The 21878-nt window shown below is 41.7% G+C and overlaps 1 protein-coding gene across 3 annotated transcripts in view; it reads left to right on the top strand.

Annotated features, from left to right (window-relative positions):
• The window catches only part of arhgap23a (Rho GTPase activating protein 23a), a 306389-nt gene that overhangs the window by 195032 nt on the left and 89479 nt on the right, over positions 1 to 21878 (top strand). For all 3 annotated transcript variants that reach the window (XM_048614508.1, XM_048614509.1, XM_048614510.1), the window contains 4 exons: positions 699 to 860; positions 3785 to 3896; positions 5291 to 5348; positions 17374 to 17511. In XM_048614508.1, the coding sequence (XP_048470465.1) occupies positions 699 to 860; positions 3785 to 3896; positions 5291 to 5348; positions 17374 to 17511 (470 nt within the window). The remainder of the gene's footprint in view (positions 1 to 698; positions 861 to 3784; positions 3897 to 5290; positions 5349 to 17373; positions 17512 to 21878) is intronic.

Below are 21878 nucleotides of genomic sequence, written 5' to 3'. Positions count from 1 at the left end.
AAGTAATGCTTCAGTACCTGTGTTGTAACGCTATACATTATGCTGTTTTACGTGAGGAAATGGCAACAATGTTGACACATGCATTTAAACAGCTGGTTGCCAGGCATATTATTTTAGCTGATAAATGTTTCAAGATGTCAGAAGAATTGGAAGAATTGATTTGCAGTTTTATTCATGCAATTATGCATCAAATAACTGCATTGTTTCAAATTGGCAGAGCCTCTGATTAAAAAAAGCCATTGGTTCCGCAAACTATTTTGGGGTATAAATTGACTTTAGTCAAAAACTCTTTAAATTCAACTGCTTTGTAGCTTACACCACTAAGTTTGGTAAACCCGTTTATTCACTTTACACTGGAAATATTTTAGTTCTATTGATCAGCTTCAATTTTAACCATAATGTTGGAAGTGAATAGTAACGGGTATGTACATGGACAATACTTACCTTGCGTGGGGTTTGATTTGGTCAGAGTTGATTTGAGTTGTACTGCATTATAACTGTACGTACTTCACTGGCTGGCACTTTGGCTCGTGCTGATGTTCTGAAAACAATTATAGAAATACAAGCTAATATCTAGTGTACAAAACCAGTAAATAATATTCTTTTTCCCCATCTTTTCAGTGATATTATGAAATATCTTATTATGCAATGCAGTTGATTTTTAATTGTTTTCTGCCTCCATCTCTTTCTTTTCACAGATGAGCCAACAAGCCCAAGTGTTGACCTGGTAGCAGGTCACATCCCTGCTTCATCTGTTGTTTCAAGTGGTCAGAATTTTGCTCCAACAATCATCACTAGTCCTGCTTCTCCAACTTTCACCTTTCCCCCTGTTCACTCACGCCATTACTCTCAGGATTGCAGTGAGTTTTTATATATACTAATTTTGTTAATGCTTTGCAAAAGGCAGTGAATAAGCATGATATAACATTGCAGCAAACCATCTTTCTCAGTGAGGAAGGAATTACAATAGACAGAATGGGAGATTTTAAGTGTATGCTTACCTTCAACCATTTAAAAAAAAGTTTGTATAAAAGCTGTATTAAAATTTATTCCAAACATGGGAGGTACCTGTGAAAATTAAAAGATTTTTGGCACATGATGATCTGATCCAATTTTGCATGAGAAGATTAATTTTTCATTTAGGTTGCATGGCATTAATTTCTCAGGGTGAGATACATTTAGGTTGTTCATTGTATTTGATAGAGCTCTCTATGGACTTTTAAATCAGAAAGCATCAATGGCCCAGGGACAAGATTAAAAGGTTTGACCCATCATATTTGCAGATGGGTGAGAAATGGCCAAAATCCAAGGGTTTAACACCCTAGCATTTTCTCAATGGGAAAGTTACAGTGGAGCTCCAGAAAGTTAAATTCCTCAACAAATCCATGCTTTCTCTTCTGAATTAAACCACATTTGTTGACGTGACTATAAATTCTGTACCAAGTGATTGCTTCCAGATGTTGTCTTACTATTGAGTTAAGCTGACATGTTCATATTTGCTGGGATTAATCTTATTTTTTGAATAAGGACACAACATTTGTAATTTGCCAGGGCCTTTTCAACTCTCATTTCTTTCAATATCCTTGGATGCATCTCATCTGGTCCCAGTGCATTATCAATCTTTAAGTACCAACAGCCTCTTCAATGCCTTACTTGAGGGTGACGCATTGGTTAGCATTGTGCCTCACAACGCTAGAGACCTGGGTTTGATTCCGGCCTCGGATGACTGTGTGTGTGTGGAGTTTGCTCATTGTCCCCGTGTCTACATGGGTTTCCTCCCAAAGACGTACAGGTTAGATGGATTGGCCATTCTAAAAATTGCCCCGTAGTGTCCAGGGATGTGCAGGTTAGGTGGGTTAGCCATAGTAAAAAAAAAACTAAAACTCACTGAGTCAAGAAAATTCCAAAATTGATTTTGCCTAAAACAGACTGTTTGACGGTCGATATTACATATTTTTGAAGTTTTCTATGATGCCTGCAACCCAATATCCATCACCATGAATGAACAAATTTATAGCAAGTACCAAAGTGCATACAATATTAGTAGCTGCGCTTCAGCCACTGCATTCAAGTTGTAACAGACAAGCTAGCATTTCATGTTGTAAGCATTGTTCTGGGTTCATAATTTTATTTTCTTTAGTTGCCCCGTAAGATATTAGATACACTATAGCCAAATTTACAGATGACACTTAAATGGGTGCAAAAGTTGCAGTGAAGAAATAAGAAATTTATAAATGGGTAAGGATAGTTAGGTGAATGGACCAAAATTTGACCGATGAAGTTTTAAATAACTAAAGGGGAGGTCGTTTTGGTCTGAAGAATAAATAGGAAACTTATTATCCAAGTTGAGAGAAACTTCAAATTGCTTCAGTGCAGATGGATCTGGATGTCCTTGTGAATGAGTCACAGAAAGCTAGCGGTACAGGTAGAGCTGTTAAAGGGAGGGCAAATGGAATTTTGGCATTTATTGCTAAAGGAATAGAGAATAAAAATAGGGAAGTGTTGTTGCATAAAAACCGAAAGAACTGTGGCTTCTGTAAATCCGGAACAAAAATAGAAGTTGCTCGTAAAGCTTAGTAGGTCTGGCAGCATCTGTGAAGAAAAAATCAGAATTAATGTTTCAGTTACTGGAGGGTCGCCAGACCCAAAACATTAACTCTGATTTTTTCTTCGCAGATGCTGCCTGACCTGCTGAGCTTTTGCAACAACTTCTGTTTGTGAAGCGTTGTTGCAATCATACAAGGTATTGGTGAGACTGCATCTGAAATACGGCGAGGCTTTGGTACCCTTACTTGAGGATGAATATGATTGCATCTGAGGCAGTTCAGAGAAGGTTCACAAGATTAATTTCAGAGATGAAATGAATGACTAATGAGGAGAGATTGAGCAGTTTAGGCGCATAGTTGCTCAAGTTTAGAGGGATGAGAGGAGATCTAATTGTGGCCTACAAAATGCTAAAAGGGATTGACAAAGTAGACATTGAGTGGATATTCCCCTTGTGGGGTAATTGAGAATGAGATGTCATACTTTTGGGCTAGTGGCAGATATAAAACAGAGATAATTATGAAATACAGCAAACTTTGTTTTAACCAGCACCTTATGAACTGGCACTCGATAAACTGCCAAAAATTATATGCCTTCAAACACTGCTAACTTTACTGTATTATTATGGCTGACTATCAACAGTTGATTCAATTTTAAGTCAATTTCTCCTCCAGTACTACGACCTACTGCAATGTCCGAGTAGTGAGTTGAGGGTGTGAGTGAGAATTCTCTCTGCTGGTAAGTTTTATTTAAGGCAAAGTTGTGTTATTATTTAAGTGTTTTATGCTTTAAATAAGTATAACTGTGATATGTATACCCTTTGCATTACATTTCTTTTACTAAGTGTGTGTTTTACATTGATTATGTCAACCTCTTAACTGTCCGGAACATTTGGTCAACTGGCATATTCCTGGTCCCATAGGTGCCGGTTGATAAAAAGTTTGCTGTACTTCTCTCAAGGAGTTGTGAATCTGTGGAATTTACTACCCCAGAGTGAGGTGGAAGCCAAGGCACTGAATTAATGTATGGGTGAGAGTGACTGATTTTTAGTTAATAGTGGGTTAAATGGTTATGTAGCATGGGCAAGAAAATGGAGTTGAGGCCAAGCTGAGATCAGCAATGATTAAATGGCAGTGCAGGCTCAAGGGGCTGAAATGGCAGAGCAGGCTCAAGGTGCTGAATGGCCTATTTCCACTTGTAGTTCTTAACTTCTTATGTTCATATTTACTGTTTCTCCTAGGCAACATAAAAGCCAGTCGACGATCATCCTATCTTCTTGCCATAACAACAGAAAGGTCAAAGTCTTGTGATGAAGGACTGAATACATATCGGGATGAAGGAAAAGTGCACTCGTAAGTTTATACCTTTGCAGATAGGTTCTATCATTAAAATGTATGCATAAAATAGAGCTTATTTTTAAGGAAATAATTCTTAATATGATTAGATTGTAAACCCATCTGGTTCACTAATGTCCTTTTGGGAAGGAAGCTGCCATCCTTACCTGGTCTGGCCTCCATGTGACTCCAGACCCACAGCAATGTGGTTGACTCTTAACTACCCTCTGGGCAATTAGGAATGGGCAATAAATGCTGGCCCAGCCAATGATACCCTCATCCCGTAAATGAAATAAAGGGAAAAAAGATTCATCACATCTTGGACCAGTGCTGACAAAGTTCATATTTTGTTGTATAGGGAGTATCTGGATCATTTAGAAAATAAAGTAACAATCATGGCATGAAAATACATTGGACAAATTAATTATTTTCTTTACAAATTTGCTTGATGGTAATGATTATTAATGAAGCCAATTAAAGGGAATTTTTTATGTGGAGGAAACGTGCCCCAGAACAAGAGGAAAATTGGTTATATTCCGGGAAGGCGAATTTAGTAACTGCAACCTCTCATGTTAAAGAAATAAACCTCAACACTGAAGTTTAATTCTCTAAATTTCTTATCCATTTGGTACAGGCTATCTGTCTCATGCTGATATCCTCATTGCTGGGTACAACTGAAGTAGTACAGCACTGCATACACAATGGTCTGCTTTGCTATTCAATAGGATAATGGCCGATCCAACATTCTTTCCATCCATTTTCCTACCTTTTCCCCTTAAATTTGATTTTCCTGCTGATCAAGAATTTATCTATCTCAGCCTTAAATATATGGAAGGACTCTGCCCCCACAGATTTCTATGGCAAGGAGTTCCAAAGACACAACCTTCTGAGAGAAGAAATTCCTCCTCATCTCAGTCTTAAATTGGCACCCCTTTATACTGGGTCTATGCCCTCTGATCCTAGTCTATCCCGTGAGGGGAAACATCCTTTTAGTATTAACCTTGTCAAGCCTCTTCGGTATCCTTTATGTTTCAATGAGATCACCTCTCATTCTTTTAAACTTGAGTGAGTAGAGTCCCAAATTGTTTAGCCTTTGCTCATAAGACAATCCCTCTATGCCAGGAATCATCCTCATGCATCTTCTCTAAAATGCCTCCAAAGAAATTATATCTTTACTTAAATAAGAAAACCTGTGACAAAAAAGTTAATGCACACCTTTCACACTAGATCTCACCACTAAATCCTTTGTGTAAACACATCTTTGTGTTTTATGAGCTCCAAACTATTTTAAAACAGCAATCAAAAAATAAGTAGACTTAATCATAGTTTCAATTCATAATCATATTCCGTGATAACTGGATGCAGATGTGATATTTTATGACCCTAGTCAAGCTCTTGTTCATTTTTATTAGGAAATTGCCGAAAAGGGTTCCTAGTCTGAAGCTGCTGCGGAGCTTTTTCACTGATGGGGTAAGAGTTGACTTTAGAAATGAGAGTAAAGAGAAATGAATGACTCTCTCTATTTACCAATAATATCTAAATTAATAACATTCCATACTAATGAAGCACAGAAGGACCAGTTCACGCTTCTCCAGCAAGTGGCTTGCAAGCCACAATAGCTGCTGAAGGGACATACTTGGCCTGTCAAATCATTGTTTAAAATACAATTAAATGTAACTGAAAGATTTTCCTGGTCCTCTCCCTTATTTGCTTCTGATCTTCTGACATCTGTGACAAATGCATGAGAGAAGTAGTCCATGATTGGAGTAGAGCAGTGAAAATCTCAACACAATAGATTTAATTTAGCTTAAGTCCCAGTGCCAAAAAAGTTTCAGGGCGATGCTGGTTTGAGTGAAGGTATATGATAACAGGGCTGTTGAGAATGGAAGGGAAAGAGAGTCATTTTGGGGAAGGGATAGGGGGGGGGGGGGGAGGGGGGGGAGGAGGAGGAGAATTTGGCAGGCTGTTGGGGTTAGGGAGCACGGGGTAGAGAGTGAATGAGAGAGAAATCAGAATGGATTGGGTAGGTGAGGTGAGTGAGGGATTGACTGTCCGACAGGGAAGTTAGTTGGATGGGTGAGAAAGGGACTGACCAGGGAGCTAGTTGAATGAGGAACTGACTGACTCAGAGCTTGGATATGAGAGTGAGGGATGGATTGACAGGAGGTTGTGTAAGTGGCTGAGAGACTGACTGCTGAGAGTGCTGACTGGCTGGAGGGTTTGAAGAGTGAGTGGCTGACTAGCTGGGTGACTAGCTGGCTAGGTTAGCGATAGACTGACTCACTGTCAGTGGGACATGGTGGGAGGGAAAGTGAGCAACTAACTGACTGATAAGCTGTCTGGTTCAGTAGTGAACCTCGAAGCATGTAGACTGAGTGACCCTTACGAAGGTCCAATTAAGCATCACCCTTGTGAGGTAATGGTGAGGCTTCAACTCAAGGTAGCATTCTTCAATCTAATCCTTGCATTTTGTAACTGATCTTGTACTTTGAATTCCTACTGCAAAAAATTTTAGTTAAGATTAAACAAAATGAACATCAATTCCGAGGGGATGCCAACATACATCTGTTAATCATTACCCCCTAGTCCGTAGGTAATCGGTGATATCTCTTTAATGGACCAATGTCACCATTATGCCAACAATTCTCTCCATCTACATGATTCAAACATAGAGAAGGAAATCAGCCATCCTTAACTGGTTAAGTCTACACTTGATCCCAAACCCAGAAGCTTATGGGTTGAAATTGAATCAGAGATAGTAGGAACTGCAGATGCTGGAGAATCCGAGACAACAAGGTACAGGGCTGGATGAACACAGCAGGCCAAGCAGCATCATAGGAGCAGAGAGGCTGACGTTTCGGGCCTAGACCCTTCATCAGAAAAGGGGGAGGGGAAGGGGGTTCTGAAATAAATAGGGAGAGAGTGGGAGGCGGATAGAAGAGGGATAGAGGAGAGGATAGGTGGAGAGGAAACAAACAGGTCGAAGAGGCGGGGATGGAGCCAGTAAAGGTGAGTGTAGGTAGGGAGTTAGAAAGGGGATAGGTCAGTCCAGGGAGGACGGACAGGTCAAGGGGGCGGGATGAGGTTGGTCGGTAGGAAATGGAGGTGCGGCTTGAGGTGGGAGGAGGGGATAGGTGGGAGGAAGAACAGGTTAGGGAGGCAGGGACGAGCTGGACTGGTTTTGGGATGCAGTAGGAGGAGGGGAGATTTTGAAACTTGTGAAATCCACATTGATACCATTGGGCTGCAGGGTTCCCAAGCGGAATATGAGTTGCTGTTCCTGCAACCTTCGGGTGGCATCGTTGTGGCACTGTAGGAGGCCCAGGATGGACATGTCGTCTGAGGAATGGGAGGGGGAATTGAAATGGTTCGCGACTGGGAGGTGCAGTTGTTTATTGCGACCCGAGCTTATGGGTTGACTCTAACTGCCGTTTGAAATCATGAAGCAAGTCACTCGGTTAAAGGGTAAAAAGGGAAGGACAACCAGTTCTGATCTTGCCAGTGATGCCTAAATCCCATTAAAAAAAATCAAAGGGCTTGTGGGTCATTTTCTTTATTTCTGGTGTTAACCAATGACTTCTATCAAGAAAAACATATTTTGGAACTGTACAACTCATCTCTAAGCATCTGAAAGACATTGATGGGCAAACTTTTCTAGATTTACTGAATCTAATTGACCATGAACAAAATTTTGGCCTCTGTCCTATTTTGGATGCTGACTAGTTATAATACTAACATTTGCTTATTCTATTTCACATTATGAGCATTCAAGTAGTATGTATTTAAAATATCCCGATTAAAATTCTTGGAGATTGCTGAAAGCACAATCAGATTTTACCCAGATTTCTGGCTAGGAAAGTTGTTAAGTTTGTGGAAATGATTAGTCCATTTTTAGTTTGCAATGAAGTGTTCAATGCTTAAAATAACCATTGTCTTATTTAGAGAAAGTAAAGTTTTAATTTCAGCATTAATGAGTAAGAAAAAAACACAGTATGTCATAATGCAAAGAAGACTTAAATTTCTAATTTGTATGCATTGCGTGTCATTTTCCAGAGAGTTGTATAGTGCCATTTTAGCAGGATTACCATTATCTTTCAAGCAATAATTTGGGTATCTGAATGAAAGAACAATTCCAATCAAAGAGATTTTAAGCTGTGAATCCTCGAGTCTTATAATTTAAAACAGGTGCAGCAGGTCAGACTGCAGTAGCAGAATGAGGAAGATAATGGGCTAATTTTCTCATTTTTTTAGCTATGTGTTATTTTCCAGGACTTTATGGATGGCTTCCTACCAAGGCCTGTGGCAACTTTTCTTTCTCTCAATCTTCTATTGCTCACTTCATTGATCATAATTTTGGGCTCTATGGAGCCCTCCTTCTGTAATCATGTGAAAGCAGATGCAGAAATGCTTGTTGCTGCCAGAAACGTTGCACTGTTGATGACATTGCAGGCACCACATTTAAACTTCAGCTTTGTACCACTTAAAATGCTGTAATTCAGGAACTGCTGTAGGAATATATTGCTGCTCTGTCATGTTTGTCAATGAGAAGTCACAGAAAAGGAAGTTAGCACTGTGCTTTAGAAAAAAGATCCTGAAGGTACTGGTGAATGAGATGGTGAAGAGGAGGTTTATCAGTTTTTCTGTGGACCATCAGAAGAGGCCATGGAATCAGACGCAGCCAACCTGGACCAAGATAGCAATCAGTTTTCACACCAAAAGAAATCCCCAACATTGCTGGAAAATGGTTAATGAACTGTGCTCTGCAGATGTAAATGCCATCATCTTCTGTTGCTTCCTCACACTCATTCCAACTCTGCCACTGCATTGAAACATCACCTAGACTACAGCTCTCACAGTTTCATGCTGCATCTCAAGTCAACAACTCTCACCCACCTCATTGTCCTCAATTAATAAATCTTCTTGCTCTCTGCACAACCCCCTACTCTCAGGACACTGACTAGTTCTGTTGTTCCTGCAGCACCACTAACAATTCTTTCTTCTGTTTTCCTTCGTTCCTCAGAAGATGCATTGGCAAGGCTTTCTCCTGCCCCCTCCACAGCTGAGAGACTTTCACCTTGGTGGGTTCTCTATTTAGACTAGATTCAGGAACACATTCTGGTGAGCACAGCCCTGGCATGTCTCCACAGATAGTTGAGGAAGAAATGTCCAAAGTTGCCGGCATTCAAAGGACTGCTGAAGGCCAGGCATCTGCTCAGCCTCAGGCAGAAGATGATGTCATGGTGTCAACTATTGATGACTTAGTCTGTGCATCTGTACTAGCATTGGAACAGCTGGCAGATTTGCTAGAGACATTTGATGAACAGAATCAAAGGTTGGAGGTATTCACCAACATTGTTAGTACCCATGGCTACAGCAAACATGCATATGGCTGTCTCCATGGACAGGTTAGTGGCTCCCAGGGAAAGCCAGGGACTGCAGAATGCACGGTGGCTACCAGAAATACAAACCTATACTACATCGCTTTGGCAATTATGATCAGCATCGATGGAGAAATAAGAGAATGAGGAGGGTGAGCCTGCATAGATGTTAAAAAGATAAAGAATAAAATTAAAAGGCTGTATCATATGTTTATGATGGTATTGGTAAGGGTGACCACCACACCATCCTCGTGGTGACGAAGTTGTATCTTCACATTGAGAATACACTCCATCATGTTGTCTGGTACTATCACTGTGCTAAATGGGACAGACTTCAAAAAAATCTAGTAACTCAAGACTGGGCATCCATGAAGCACTGTGGGCCATCAACAGCAGAATTGTATTCCAGCACAATCAGCAACCACATGGCCCAGTATATCCCCCACTCTATCATTACCAAGCAGCCAGAGGATCAACCCTGGTTCAATGGAGAGTGCAGAAGGACATGCTAGGAACAGCACCAAGAAAACCTAAAAATGAAGTGTCAACCTGGTGAAGCTATCAATCAGGACTATTTCTATGTGAAACAGCTTAAGCAGCAAGTGATAGACAGACCAAAGCAATCTTACAATGAGTGGATTAGATCTGAAGTATGCAGTCCTCCCACATCTGGTTGTGAATGACGATGAACAATTAAACAACTCACTGGAGGAAGAGGAGGCGGCTCCATAAATATTCCCATCCTTAGTGACAGAAGAGTCCAACATGGCAGTGCAAAAGATAAGGCTGAAGCATAGGCAGCAATCTTCAGCCAGAAGTATCAAGTGGATGATCTACTGCGGCCTCTTCCAGTGGTCCCAAGCATCACACATACCAGTCTTCAGCAATTTTGAGTCATTCCATGTGATATCAATAAACCATTGGAGGCTCTGGATAATGCAAAGAATACATGTCCTGACAATATTTTGGCAGTAGTACTGATGGCCCTATTGTTTTCCCCATCACCACCAGCTGTTTTAGTTTTGCCAGGACAGGATCTTTTTGTGTCCACATTCAGATATTGTTCCAGGTGAAGCACCACCCGTGGAGTTTCTGCCAGTGGGAGGCAGCTCAAGATATCTGCATTTTCTACGTAGTCTCCTGGACAATTTTCCAACTTGTAATTGAATGTACTGAGAATAAGGACCCAGAAGCCATGGACAGTATAGCCTTTTCTTCTTTAAGTAACCCTCACAGGAGTTTGTGGTCTGTTATTATTCTAACTTTACACCCAAAAAGATATTGGTCGTACTTTCTCACACCAAAGGTGACCACCAACTTTCTTCTCTATTTGGGCGTATTTGTGTTCGGACCAGACAAAGTCCAAGAAGCATATACTATCAGGCATTTCTCTCGGTTGAGCTACCGGTCAGCCAACACTACCCCGTTACCATATGGGGAGGCGTTGCATTTCAGCACCGCATCTCACTTGGGATCGTAGTGGGCCAACATCTTAGATGGTGATAGCTGCTTTTTCACTTCCCTAAAGGCTATGTCTTGGCCACGTGACCATTCCCTAGGCTGACCCTTTTTCAATAGCAGGTGGAAGGGTGCCAAGATAGAGAGCAGGTTATGTATGGGTTTTCCATAGTAATTCACCAATCCAAGGGAAAAACCTAACCTCCGGTACAGATGTAGGAGCCAGGGCACCTTTGATTGCCCTCCCTTTATCTTCTAATGGATGTAGCCCAGTCTTGTCATCTCTGTAGAACAAGTAGGTCACTTGGGGTGCCTGGAGCACACATTTTTCCCTTCTAAGGCATCTGTCCACCTTGGAGAAATATTTAAGCACTATGTTCAAGTCCTTCAGGTGCTCTTTATTGGTCCTCCCAGTTATTAGGACATCATCCAGATAAATGGCGACCTGGGGTAGATCTTGTAAAATGTTCTCCATGGTCTCCTGGAAAAGGGTATGGGCTTATGATACCCCAAATAACAGTCATGTGTATTGAAATAAACCCTCATGTTAATTGTAGCGTACTTCTGGGATTCTTCCACCTAATTGCAATTGCAGGTATGTATGGCTCATGTCCAGCTTTGTGAAGGATAGCTCCCCACCCCCAGCCAGTTTTGCATACATCCTCTGCGGAAGGGATTGGATATTTAGCCAGCTGCGAGAAGTAGTTTACCGTTTGGTTGAAATCCCCAAAAAAGGTGAACTGAGCCAACAGGCTTCACAGTTGGTATGACCAAGGTGCTGCTGATTTTGCAAAGTGCACTGGCTTAATGATTCCTTCACTTTCCAGCCTGATTTCTGCCTCTACTTTTGCCTGTAAGGCAAATTGCGCTGGGATGGCCTTGTAGAATCGTGAATTGCTTCCTGGTCAACACGTAAGTAGTCTTAACTCCTTTGATGGTCCCTGACCTTCCTGAAAAACATCAGGGTATTTAATTATAATTTCACTCAGGCAGGCATTTTTAAATTGAAAAATGTTGAGCCAATCAAGATGAATCTTTCTGAACCATTTCTGCCCCATCAAGCTTGTGCCTGAGCCTTTTACTGCAATCAGTGGTAACTACACCAACTGCTTCTCATAGAATACTGGAACCGAAATCGCGCCCTTAATCTGTAATGGTTCCCAGTACGCATTCTCAGTCTGGCCAAGGTTTTGTGCGAACATAAGGATTGGAGTCCAGAGCAAATCTTGTTAAAGATTGATTCTATAACCACAGATAGAGCTGCACCGATATCCGCCTCCATGAGAACTGGGTGACCATTTAACCAAACATTTATTTTGATTGGTTCTGATGGATGTTGCTAAGCAAGTTAACTGTTCCAAACCACATGTAGGTGGACTTTCCAGGGTGTGCACAGTCCTGAATACCAGCCTGTAAGTTCTCTTACTGAAGTTAGGCCTTGTAGGACTCCTTTGCTGCCTCGAGTCCCCATACTGGCAGCAACTATGAAGGCTTGCTAGCCCGGATCCTGAAGAACAATTTAGCCATTTGGCTGAAGCTCAGCTTCATTTTGGGGTTTTGCTGTCGGCTGACCTAGGGTCCCCCTGCTCAGGACGTGTCTTGTGTGAGGCTGTACACTTGCCTATACTCATGTGATGTTCCCCAAGCTCAGTCGGACAGGTGAGGGTGTCATTTCCATTGGAATGCCCTGTAGCTTACATGCTGCACTTGTCACATTTTGTAATGACAAAGTCAATTGTAGTGCCTGTTTAAAATTCAGTCGGGCTTCAGCTAGTAGGCACTTTTGCATGGTTATGTCATTAATCCATGTACCAAACAATCTCTCAGCATCTCAATCATGGTTAACCCAAAATTACATGCCTCTGCCAGTCGTCTCAACCACATCAAAAAAGTCCTGATTCGCATTCCTCTATTTCTCGAATTGCCGAGTAAAACTGACAGAGGAGGCTTGGGAGCTATATTCCTTCACTAAATCCATCAGCTCTTGAAAGGTTTTAGTATCTGGTGCCTCGGGGAAAGATAGGCTCTTAATAACTGAAAATTCTGTGGGTCTGCAAGCAGTCAGAAGAATTACTCGTTGCTTTCCCTCTGCCACACTGCCATTTGCCCAGAATGAGTAAAGCATTCTTTTCACATACTGGGCCCAGTCTTTGACAGGACCCAAGGAATCAAGCTTCCCAAATAAATGCATGATGCCAGAAATGCTTACCCCAGCTCAAAGACAGCTGTTGTGAGTGAATTTCTTTAGGAGCATACTGTCTTCTCTTGTCACCACTGAAATAACTGCACAGAGGCAGGTATCCTGTCATCAAGTCACCGTTTATTTATCAGCTAGCTCAGAGCTAATCCCTAGAGTGAGGAGACTCTCTGAAACTCCTGTTTATATCTGTCAACCAGGGCTCCCTGATCGGCTAATCAGGGATCTTGTACTCAATGAGATCCACCTGGCCAACCTCGTTCCAATCATTACAATGGACAAAAGAGCTGAATTCCAGAGTTGAGGTGAGAGCGACAGCCCTTCATGTCAAGCTGCATTTGACTAAGTCTGGCAATAAGGAACCCTTACAAAACTAGAATCAGTGCATATCAGAGGACAAAGTCTCTGCTGATTGGAGTCATACCTGGCACACAGGACCATGGTTGTGATTAATGGGGGCCAGTCATCTCATCTCCAGGACATCTCTTCAGGGGTTCCTCAGGGTAGTGTGCTTGACCCAACCATCTTCAGCTTCATCAATGACCTTCTCTCCAATCATAAGTTCAGAAGTTGGGATGTTCACCAGTGATTGCACAATGATCAATACCATTTGCAACTCCTCAGATACTGAAGCAGTCCATGCAACAAGATCTGGACAATTTCCAGGTTTGGGCTGACAAGAGGCAAGTAATATTTGCGCCACACAAATGCCAGGCTATGACAATCTCCAATAAGAGAAATTTTAACACTTCTAGTTCCTTAGAAGGCTAAGAAAAATCCGCGTGCTCACAATGACTCTTATCAATTTTTTCAGGTGCACCGTAGAAAGAGCCCTTTCCAGAAGCATCACAGCTTGGTATGGCAACTGCTCTGGCCAAGACCACAAGAAATTAGAGAGTTGTAAATGCAGCCCAGCCCATCACAAAAACCAGCCTTCATTCCATTGACTCTGTCTATGCTTCCTGCTGCCTTAGGAAAGCAGCCAAAATACTCAGAGCCTCCCAGTCCAGTTATACTCTCTTTCACCTTCTTCCGTCAGGCAGAAGATACAAAAATTTGATAATATGTACCAACAGATTCAAAAACAGCTTCTTTTCTGTTGTTATCAGACTTATGAATGGACCTCTCATACATTAGAGTTGACCTATCTCTGCACCTTCTCTGTAGCTGAAACACTATATTCTGCATTCTGTTCTATTACTCTGATCTTACGTTAGGTATGATTTGACTGGATAACACACAAAACAGTATTTTTCACTGTTTCTCGGTAGATGTAACATTAATAAATCAACCAAATTAAATCAAACTGCCCCTTGATATTAGATAATATTACAGTCATTGAAGACCCCACTATCAATACCCTTGGTGTTACCATTGACCAGAAACTCAACTGAGTGTGCCACACAAACTTAGTGGCTACAAGATCAGGTCAGAGGCTAGGAATCCTTCAACGAATAAGTCATCTCCTGACTTTCTAAAGCCTGTCCATCATCTACAAGGCACTAGTCAAGAATGTGAGTCATAGAATCCTTATAGTGTGAAAACAGGCCCTTCGGCCCAACAAGTCCACACCGACCCTCCTACCCAGACCCATCCCCCTATGTGATTGAATACTCCCCACTTGCCTGGATGGGTGCAGCCCTAACAACACTTAAGAAGCTTGACACTGTCCAGGAGAAAGCAGCCTACTTGATTCACACCACATCCACTAATATCCATTCCTTCCACCACTGACACTCAGTAACAGCAGTATGTGACATCAACGAGATGCACTGCAGAAATTCACCGAACATTCTTAGACTGTACCTCCAAACCCACCACCACTTCCGTCTGGAAGGGCAAGGGCAGCAGGTACATGGGAACACCTGCAAGTTTCCCTCCAAGCCACTCACCATCCTAATTTGGAAATGTATTGCCTTCACTGTTACTGAGTCAGAATCCTGGAATTCCCTCCCTAACAGCATTGTTGGTCTACCTACAGCATATGGATTGCAGTGTTTCAAGAAGGCAGCTCACCACCACCTTCTCAAGATGAATTAGGGATGGGCAATAAATGCTGGCCAGCCAGTGACGTCCATGCCCTATGAATTAATGAAAAATAAAGTTGTAGTATTGTGTCCGACTCTGGGCACTGCACTTGTATAAGAATCTGAAAGCTTTAGACAGGGTGCAGAAAAGGTGATGAGAAAGATTCTAGGTGTGTGACAATTGGAGGCATGGTTGTTCTCTTTTAGAGATGATAGTATTCAAAATCCTTAAGCATTCAAAAGAGTAGATAAAGAGATACTTTTCCCAAGATGGAGGACACACATTTAAGATAATTAGCAAAAGAACCAAATACCTTTCTTATGCAGCAAAAAAAAAAAGAACTGTGGCTGGTAGAAATCAGAAACAAAAACAGAAATTGATGGAAGTACTCAGCAGGTCTGGCAGCATTTGTGGGTAGAAAGCAGAGTTAATGGTTCAGATCAAGTGACTTTTCTTCAGAACTTTCTTTTACAACAAGTCGTTAGGATTTGAATGCACTGCCTGAGATTGTGATGGAGGCAGACTCAATGGTACCTTTTGAAAGGTAATTGCAAAAACAGCTGGAATGAAATAAATTGGGCTACAGGGAAAAGACAAGTGAATGAGATTAACAGTATTGCTTTTTCAGAAGGTTGACATAGCCTCGACAGCTGAATGATCTCCTGTAGTGCAATCATTTTATAGTGATTACGCTCAAATTAAACACTAATGAATGTATGTGACATCAAAGTCTAATTAATTATCAATTGAGCATGATGTATATAATCCATAGGATTTGGACCCTATTTAAATACATTTTCTCTTAGCAGTCCAAAACGTCACATTCAGAGTTTGTAAAGGAGAAATAATTTTTAGAATGTGTTTGTTAACAGGATATCTAGATTTGCTGAAAGATATAAGTAATACTTTCCTTAAAAAGTATAAGATTTACTTAGCACTAGTATTTTCCTAGGATATTATAGCGGTGATTGAATGTTAAAAATATAATTTGAATGTAAGTACTAAACCTCTTAGTTTTAGAAAGATCTTTTATTGATTTTAATCTTTGCTTGTGAGTGATGAATTCACTGGTTATTGGATCACTATTTGAATTGAATTGGTCCCTGGACTGATTTGTGACATTAACCAGTACAGCAGCAGGAGAAATAAGTTTGGCCTCATTCCTTTTGGGTAGATAAATCATCCATTATTTCCATTCTAGATCAATAACTAGTGATGGCTACTGTAAGAATATGTGTATATATGGTGAGGATGAGATTCAACATGGCTTTCTGCCTCATTTCTAACAGTCGGATATTCTTCTGATTGTCACTGTGAAGTCTCAAATAAATAGCAACCATTTGTCCAGCTGCTGGATGTTGACAATGGCCAGAAGTAATGAGCTCCTCCCAGGGAAGTAGAAGCTGAACAATCTGATAAATCATGCATTGGCATAAAATTTCACAGAATTCATTTTTAGATTACTGAAGCCTAAAACTAATGGAAGTGAACCAAATTTAATCAGCGGTGGGGAACATTAGTGGGACACCCATCATTGCTTTGCATTTTGACCTCATTGTTTATACAATGTTCAATGAAAATTGTAACATTAGTACAATAAAACAAGAAAAGTCCTATCCTTACTTATCAGACTGGACAGTCTTAAGCTTCAGTATCTCAGCTGTGGTTATTAAGGTCTCAGTAGGCTGAATGGCTGGTTTGCGATGCAAAATGATGCCTAAAGCCTGAGTTCAATTCTCACAGCAGCTGGGGTTACCATGAAGAACTCTCCTTTTCAACCTCTCCACTCTGCGTTAAAGCTTAAAATCAGTGTCTAAATAATCTGTATGAATTTCGTGTTGTTAAACCAAAAAAGTTAATACTTATTGGGTGGAAGGTTGATCTTTCGGACAAGAATGCAGCTGTCTATCTGCGAGCAACAAGAGGAAACCCAAATAATCTTATAATCTGGGCCTCGTTAATATGCTAGTGATTAGATTCATAACTAAAAGTCAGAAAGTCAGTGACAGATGGCAAGAGGTCTGGGTTACTTGCTAGGCTCAAGGTCATTGCAGAAAAGTAAGGTGGGGGAGGAAGCATAGCTTCCAGGATAGTTAAGAGTTTGCATCTAAGCAAGAGAGTTCTATATTTCTCAAAGTCCCAGAAAAGCATTCCTCCTCTTCCTCCTCCTCCTAGCCTCCATTTGCCTTACAGTGCCCTGACCAGATACCTGCCACACAAATGCCTCCCCCACTGACTTCCAGATTAAGATTCCATACTGGTCTCATTGATCAATCTTCATGAATGACATTCCTGCCTGACTCTGACCAGTGTCACTTACACCTGAAAATCAACATTTTGAATATGAAGAATGAGGAATAAAGAAGATATTAAAAGTTCTGGTTTTCATTATTTTTAGGTACAATTATTTATAATGTTATTATTTACTGTTTAGTCCTTGGATAACTTGGAAGATACTGAAAACACAAGGTCTAAGCGACATTCCACGTCCGAACTTTGTGATGTGACTTTCAGTGACGTCAGAAAAGAAGGATGGTTGTACTTTCGGCAGCTTGTCACAGAGAAGGGAAAGGCAAGTTATAACTCCACTTCAGCTTTAAAAGTTTTGTTAAGCAGATCACTTACTTCAGAAAAACGTAACTTACATTTGTGCAGTGTTGCGTTTATTCAAACTGTTGGAGCAGAAGTAGTAGGCCATTTGGCCTGCAGGGTTCGCTCTGCCATTCAGTGAGAGCACGGCTGATCTGATAATCCACAACTGCTGTCTTCCTGCCTTATTCCCATAACCCTTGATTCACTTACTGATTACAAATCAATCACAGCCTTGAATGTACCTAACAAACCAGCCTCGACAGCCTTCTGTAAGAACATAAGAAATAGAAGCAGGAGTAGGCCGTCCAGCCCTCAAGCCTGTTCCGCCAGTCAATAAGATCATGGCTGATCTTTTCATGGACTTAGCTCCACTTACCCACCCAATCACCATAACCCTTAATTCCTTTACTGTTCAAAAATCTATCTGTCTTTGCTTAAAAACGTTCAACAAGGTAGCCTCAACTGCTTCATTGGGCATGGAATTCCACAGATTTACGACCCTTTGGGTGAAGAAGTTCCTCCTCAACTCGGTCTTAGATCTCCTCCCCCTTATTTTAGTTCTAGTTCTAAGCCTCCTAGTTCTAATTTAAAGTATTGGCAAAGATCTGTAGCTCGGGTTGTGAATGAGGTTGTTGACTTGCTCGTCAAGCTGGCTTGTTTTTGTTCAGACGCTTTGTCACCATGCTACGTGACATCATTTGGGTCCACACGGTGGCTCGGTGGTTAGCACTGCTGCCTCACGGCACCAGGGACCCGGGATCGATTCCAGCCTTGGGCGACTGTCTGTGTGGAGTTTACACACTCTCTCCAAGTCTGCTCTTCTGGGTTTCCTCTGGGTACTCTGGTTTCCTCCCACAGTCCAAAGATGTGCAGGGTAGGTGGATTGGCCATGTTTAGGTTAGGTGGGTTAGACATGGGGAATACAGGGGTAGGGGAATAGGTCTGGGTGAGATGCTCTTCGGAGGGGCGGTGTGGACTTGTTGGGCCGAATGGCCTGTTTCCATACTATAGGGATTCTATGATTAGTGGAGCCTCTGATGAAGCGATATTATTGTACTCTGCTTGGAATTTATACTGCCCAGTCCGTTATGGTGAGTATTGTCATTTCTGGTTTTAATCTGTATGGGTTTGTATATGGGGTCCAATTCTATATGTTTGTTATTATGGATGGAGAACCATTCCTCTAGGAATTCCTGTGTGTGTCTATGTTTGGCTTGGGCTACTATGGGTACTTTGTCCCAGCTAAACTGATGGCTGGCCTTGTCTGAATGTACAGATATTAAGAAGAGTTTGTCGTGCCGTTCTGCTGCTAGCTGATGTTCATGTATTCTGATGGCTAGCTTCTGTCCTGTCTGTCCGATGTAATGTTTGTGGCAGTCGTTGCATGGTATTTTGTAAACTACGTTGGTTCTGAATGTCGTGGGAATGGTGTCTTTAATCCTTGTAAGTGTTTGTCATTATTAAACAAATTAGAAGGGACCCACCACCTCATTAACAGCATATTCACAGCAATTAAATTCACAAGGGAAGAAGAAACCAACAATCAACTTCCGTTTCTGGATGTTAAGGTAGAACAAGTGACAAACGGGGAGTTCCAAACCTCTGTATACAGAAAGCACCCCATACAGATCAAATCCTCAACTTCCACAGCAACCACCCCAACGTCCACAAACAAAGTTGCATTGGGACACTATTTAAATGGGCCATGACACACTGCAACACTCTAGAATTATGCCAGGAAGAGGAAGAGCACTTATACAAGATCCTCGCTTTAAACGGATATCCCTGCAACTTCATCCACAGATGCCTACAAAACAGACAACAACAGGAGGACACAGTACGACCTAACACACTGACCACACTTCCCTACATCAGGAACATATTGGAACTGACAATAAGACTCCTAAGACCACTAGGAATCATGGTGGCCCACAAGCCCACAGCCACTCTACGACAAATGCTTACAGAGATTAAAGACCCCATTCCCACCACATGCAGAACGAATGTGGTTTACAAAATACCAATATAAATTCCAAGCGGAGTTAAATAACATCGCTTCATCGGAGGCTCCACTGATGATGTCACCTAGCATGGTGACGAAATGTCAACAAAAACCAGCCAGCTCAGCGAGCAAGTCAACAACCTCATCCTAGTTCTAGTTTCGCCCATCAGTGGAAACAAACTTCCTGCTCCTACCTTATCTATTCTCTTCATAATTTTATATGTTTCTCATTCTTCTAAATTCCAAAAAGTATAGTCCCAGACTACTCAATCTCTCCTCAAAGCCAACCCCCTCATTTCCAGAATCAACCTAGTGAACCTCCTTTGCACCCTCTCCAGTGCTAGTACATCCTTTTTCAAGTAAGGAGACCAAAATTGTACACAGTACTCCACGTGTGGCCTCACCAGCACCCTATACAGCTTCAGCATAACCTCCCTGTTTTTAATCTCCATCCCTCTAGCAATGAAGGCCACTATTTCATTTGCCTTCTTAATTACCTGTAAACCAACTTTGTGATTCATGGACAAGGACACTCAGGTCTGTCTGCACAGCAGCATGTTGCAGTCTATTACCGTTTAAATAATGGCCTACTTTGCTGTTACTCCTACAAAAATTCCTACCTAACATTTACCAACATTGTATTCCATCTGCCAGACCCTTGCCCACTCCTTAACTTATCTATATCCCTTGGCAGACTTTGTGTCTTCTGTACACTTTGCTGTACCAATCATTTTAATAAAAGTCTTCTGCAAACTTTGATATACTACACTTGGTCCCCAACTCTAAATCATCAATGTAAATTGTAAACCATTGTGGTGCCAACATTGATTCCTGAGACACACCACTAGCCACTGATGACCAACCAGAAAAACACCCATTTATCCCCACTCATTGATTTCTGTTGTTAACCAATCTTCTGTCCATACTAATACATTACCCCTAACGCTGTGTGCCTTTATCTTATGCAACAGCCTTTTGTGCGGCACTTTGTTGAATGCCTTCTGGAAATCCAGATACACCACGTCCACTGGTTCCCTGTTGTCCAGCATGCTCCTAATTTCCTCAAAGAATTCCAGCAAATTAATTAAACATGACCCGCCTTTCAAGAACCCACGCTGAATCTACCTGAAGGGACAATTTCTCTCCAGATGTCTCACTATTTCTTCCTTAATTATAGATTCAAGGATTTTCCCCACCATAGAGGTTAAGTTAACAGGCCTATAGTTACCTTTCTTTTCTCTACCTCCATTTTTAAACAGTGGTGTCACATTTGCTGTTTTCCAATCTGCTGGAACTGCCCTAGAGTCCAGTAAATTTTGGTATATGTGCGTGAGTGTATTTGCTGTTTTCCCGGCTGTCTCTTTTAGTACCCTGGGATTCATTCCATCCAGGCCAGGAGACTTGTCTACCGTTAACACCATTAGCTTGCCCAATACTACCTTTCTAGTGATAATGGTCCTTCTAGGTCCTCCTCTGCCATAGCCTCTTTGTCATCAATTATTGGCATGTTATTTGTGTCTTCCACTGTGAAGACTGACACAAAATAACTGTGGTAAAGAATTCCACAGATTCATTACCCTCAGGGAAAAAAAAATCCTCCTTATCGCTTCTTAAATGGCAAATTCTTACAGAGATTATGCCCTCTGTCCTTAAATTCTCCTACAAGGGGAAACTATCCACATTGACCCCCTAAGAGACTTCAACGTTTCAATAAGGTCTCCTTTTTATAAACGCAGATGAGTACAGGCCCAATCTAACTTCACAAAGCATTTTATATTTGAAGTTTGGCTACAGTTGTAATATAAGGAAACTTCAATTTACACTTATGTATTGTTTAATCTCTTATAGATTTGTAGAAGGGCAGGCAGTGGCAGAGTGGTAAAGTCCCTGGGCTAGTAATCCAAGGCTCCAGGCTAATGGATTTGAATCCAGCAGGCCAAGCAGCATCATAGGAGCAGAAAGGCTGACGTTTCGGGCCTAGACCCTTCATCAGAAATGGGGGAGGGAAGGGGGTTCTGAAATAAATAGGGAGAGAGGGGGAGGTGGATAGAAGATGCATAGAGGAGAAGATAGGTGGAGAGGAAACAGACAGGTCGAGGAGGCGGGGATGGAGCCAGTAAAGGTGAGTGTAGGTGGGGAGTTAGGGAGGGAATAGGTCAGTCCAGGGAGGACGGACAGGTCAAGGGGGCGGGATGAGGTTAGTAGGTAGGAGATGGGGGTGCGGCTTGAGTGGGAGGAGGGGATAGGTGGGAGGAAGAACAGGTTAGGGAGGCGGGGCCCAATGGTATCAATGTGGATTTCACAAGCTTCAAAATCTCCCCTCCCCCTACCGCATCCCAAAACCA

The sequence above is a fragment of the Rhincodon typus genome, chromosome 30 (genome assembly GCF_021869965.1).
Source record: "Rhincodon typus isolate 14 chromosome 30, sRhiTyp1.1, whole genome shotgun sequence".
Lineage (NCBI taxonomy): Eukaryota > Metazoa > Chordata > Chondrichthyes > Orectolobiformes > Rhincodontidae > Rhincodon > Rhincodon typus.
Note: the sequence above shows the minus strand (reverse complement) of the source record. Positions and strands in the feature narration are given on the sequence as shown.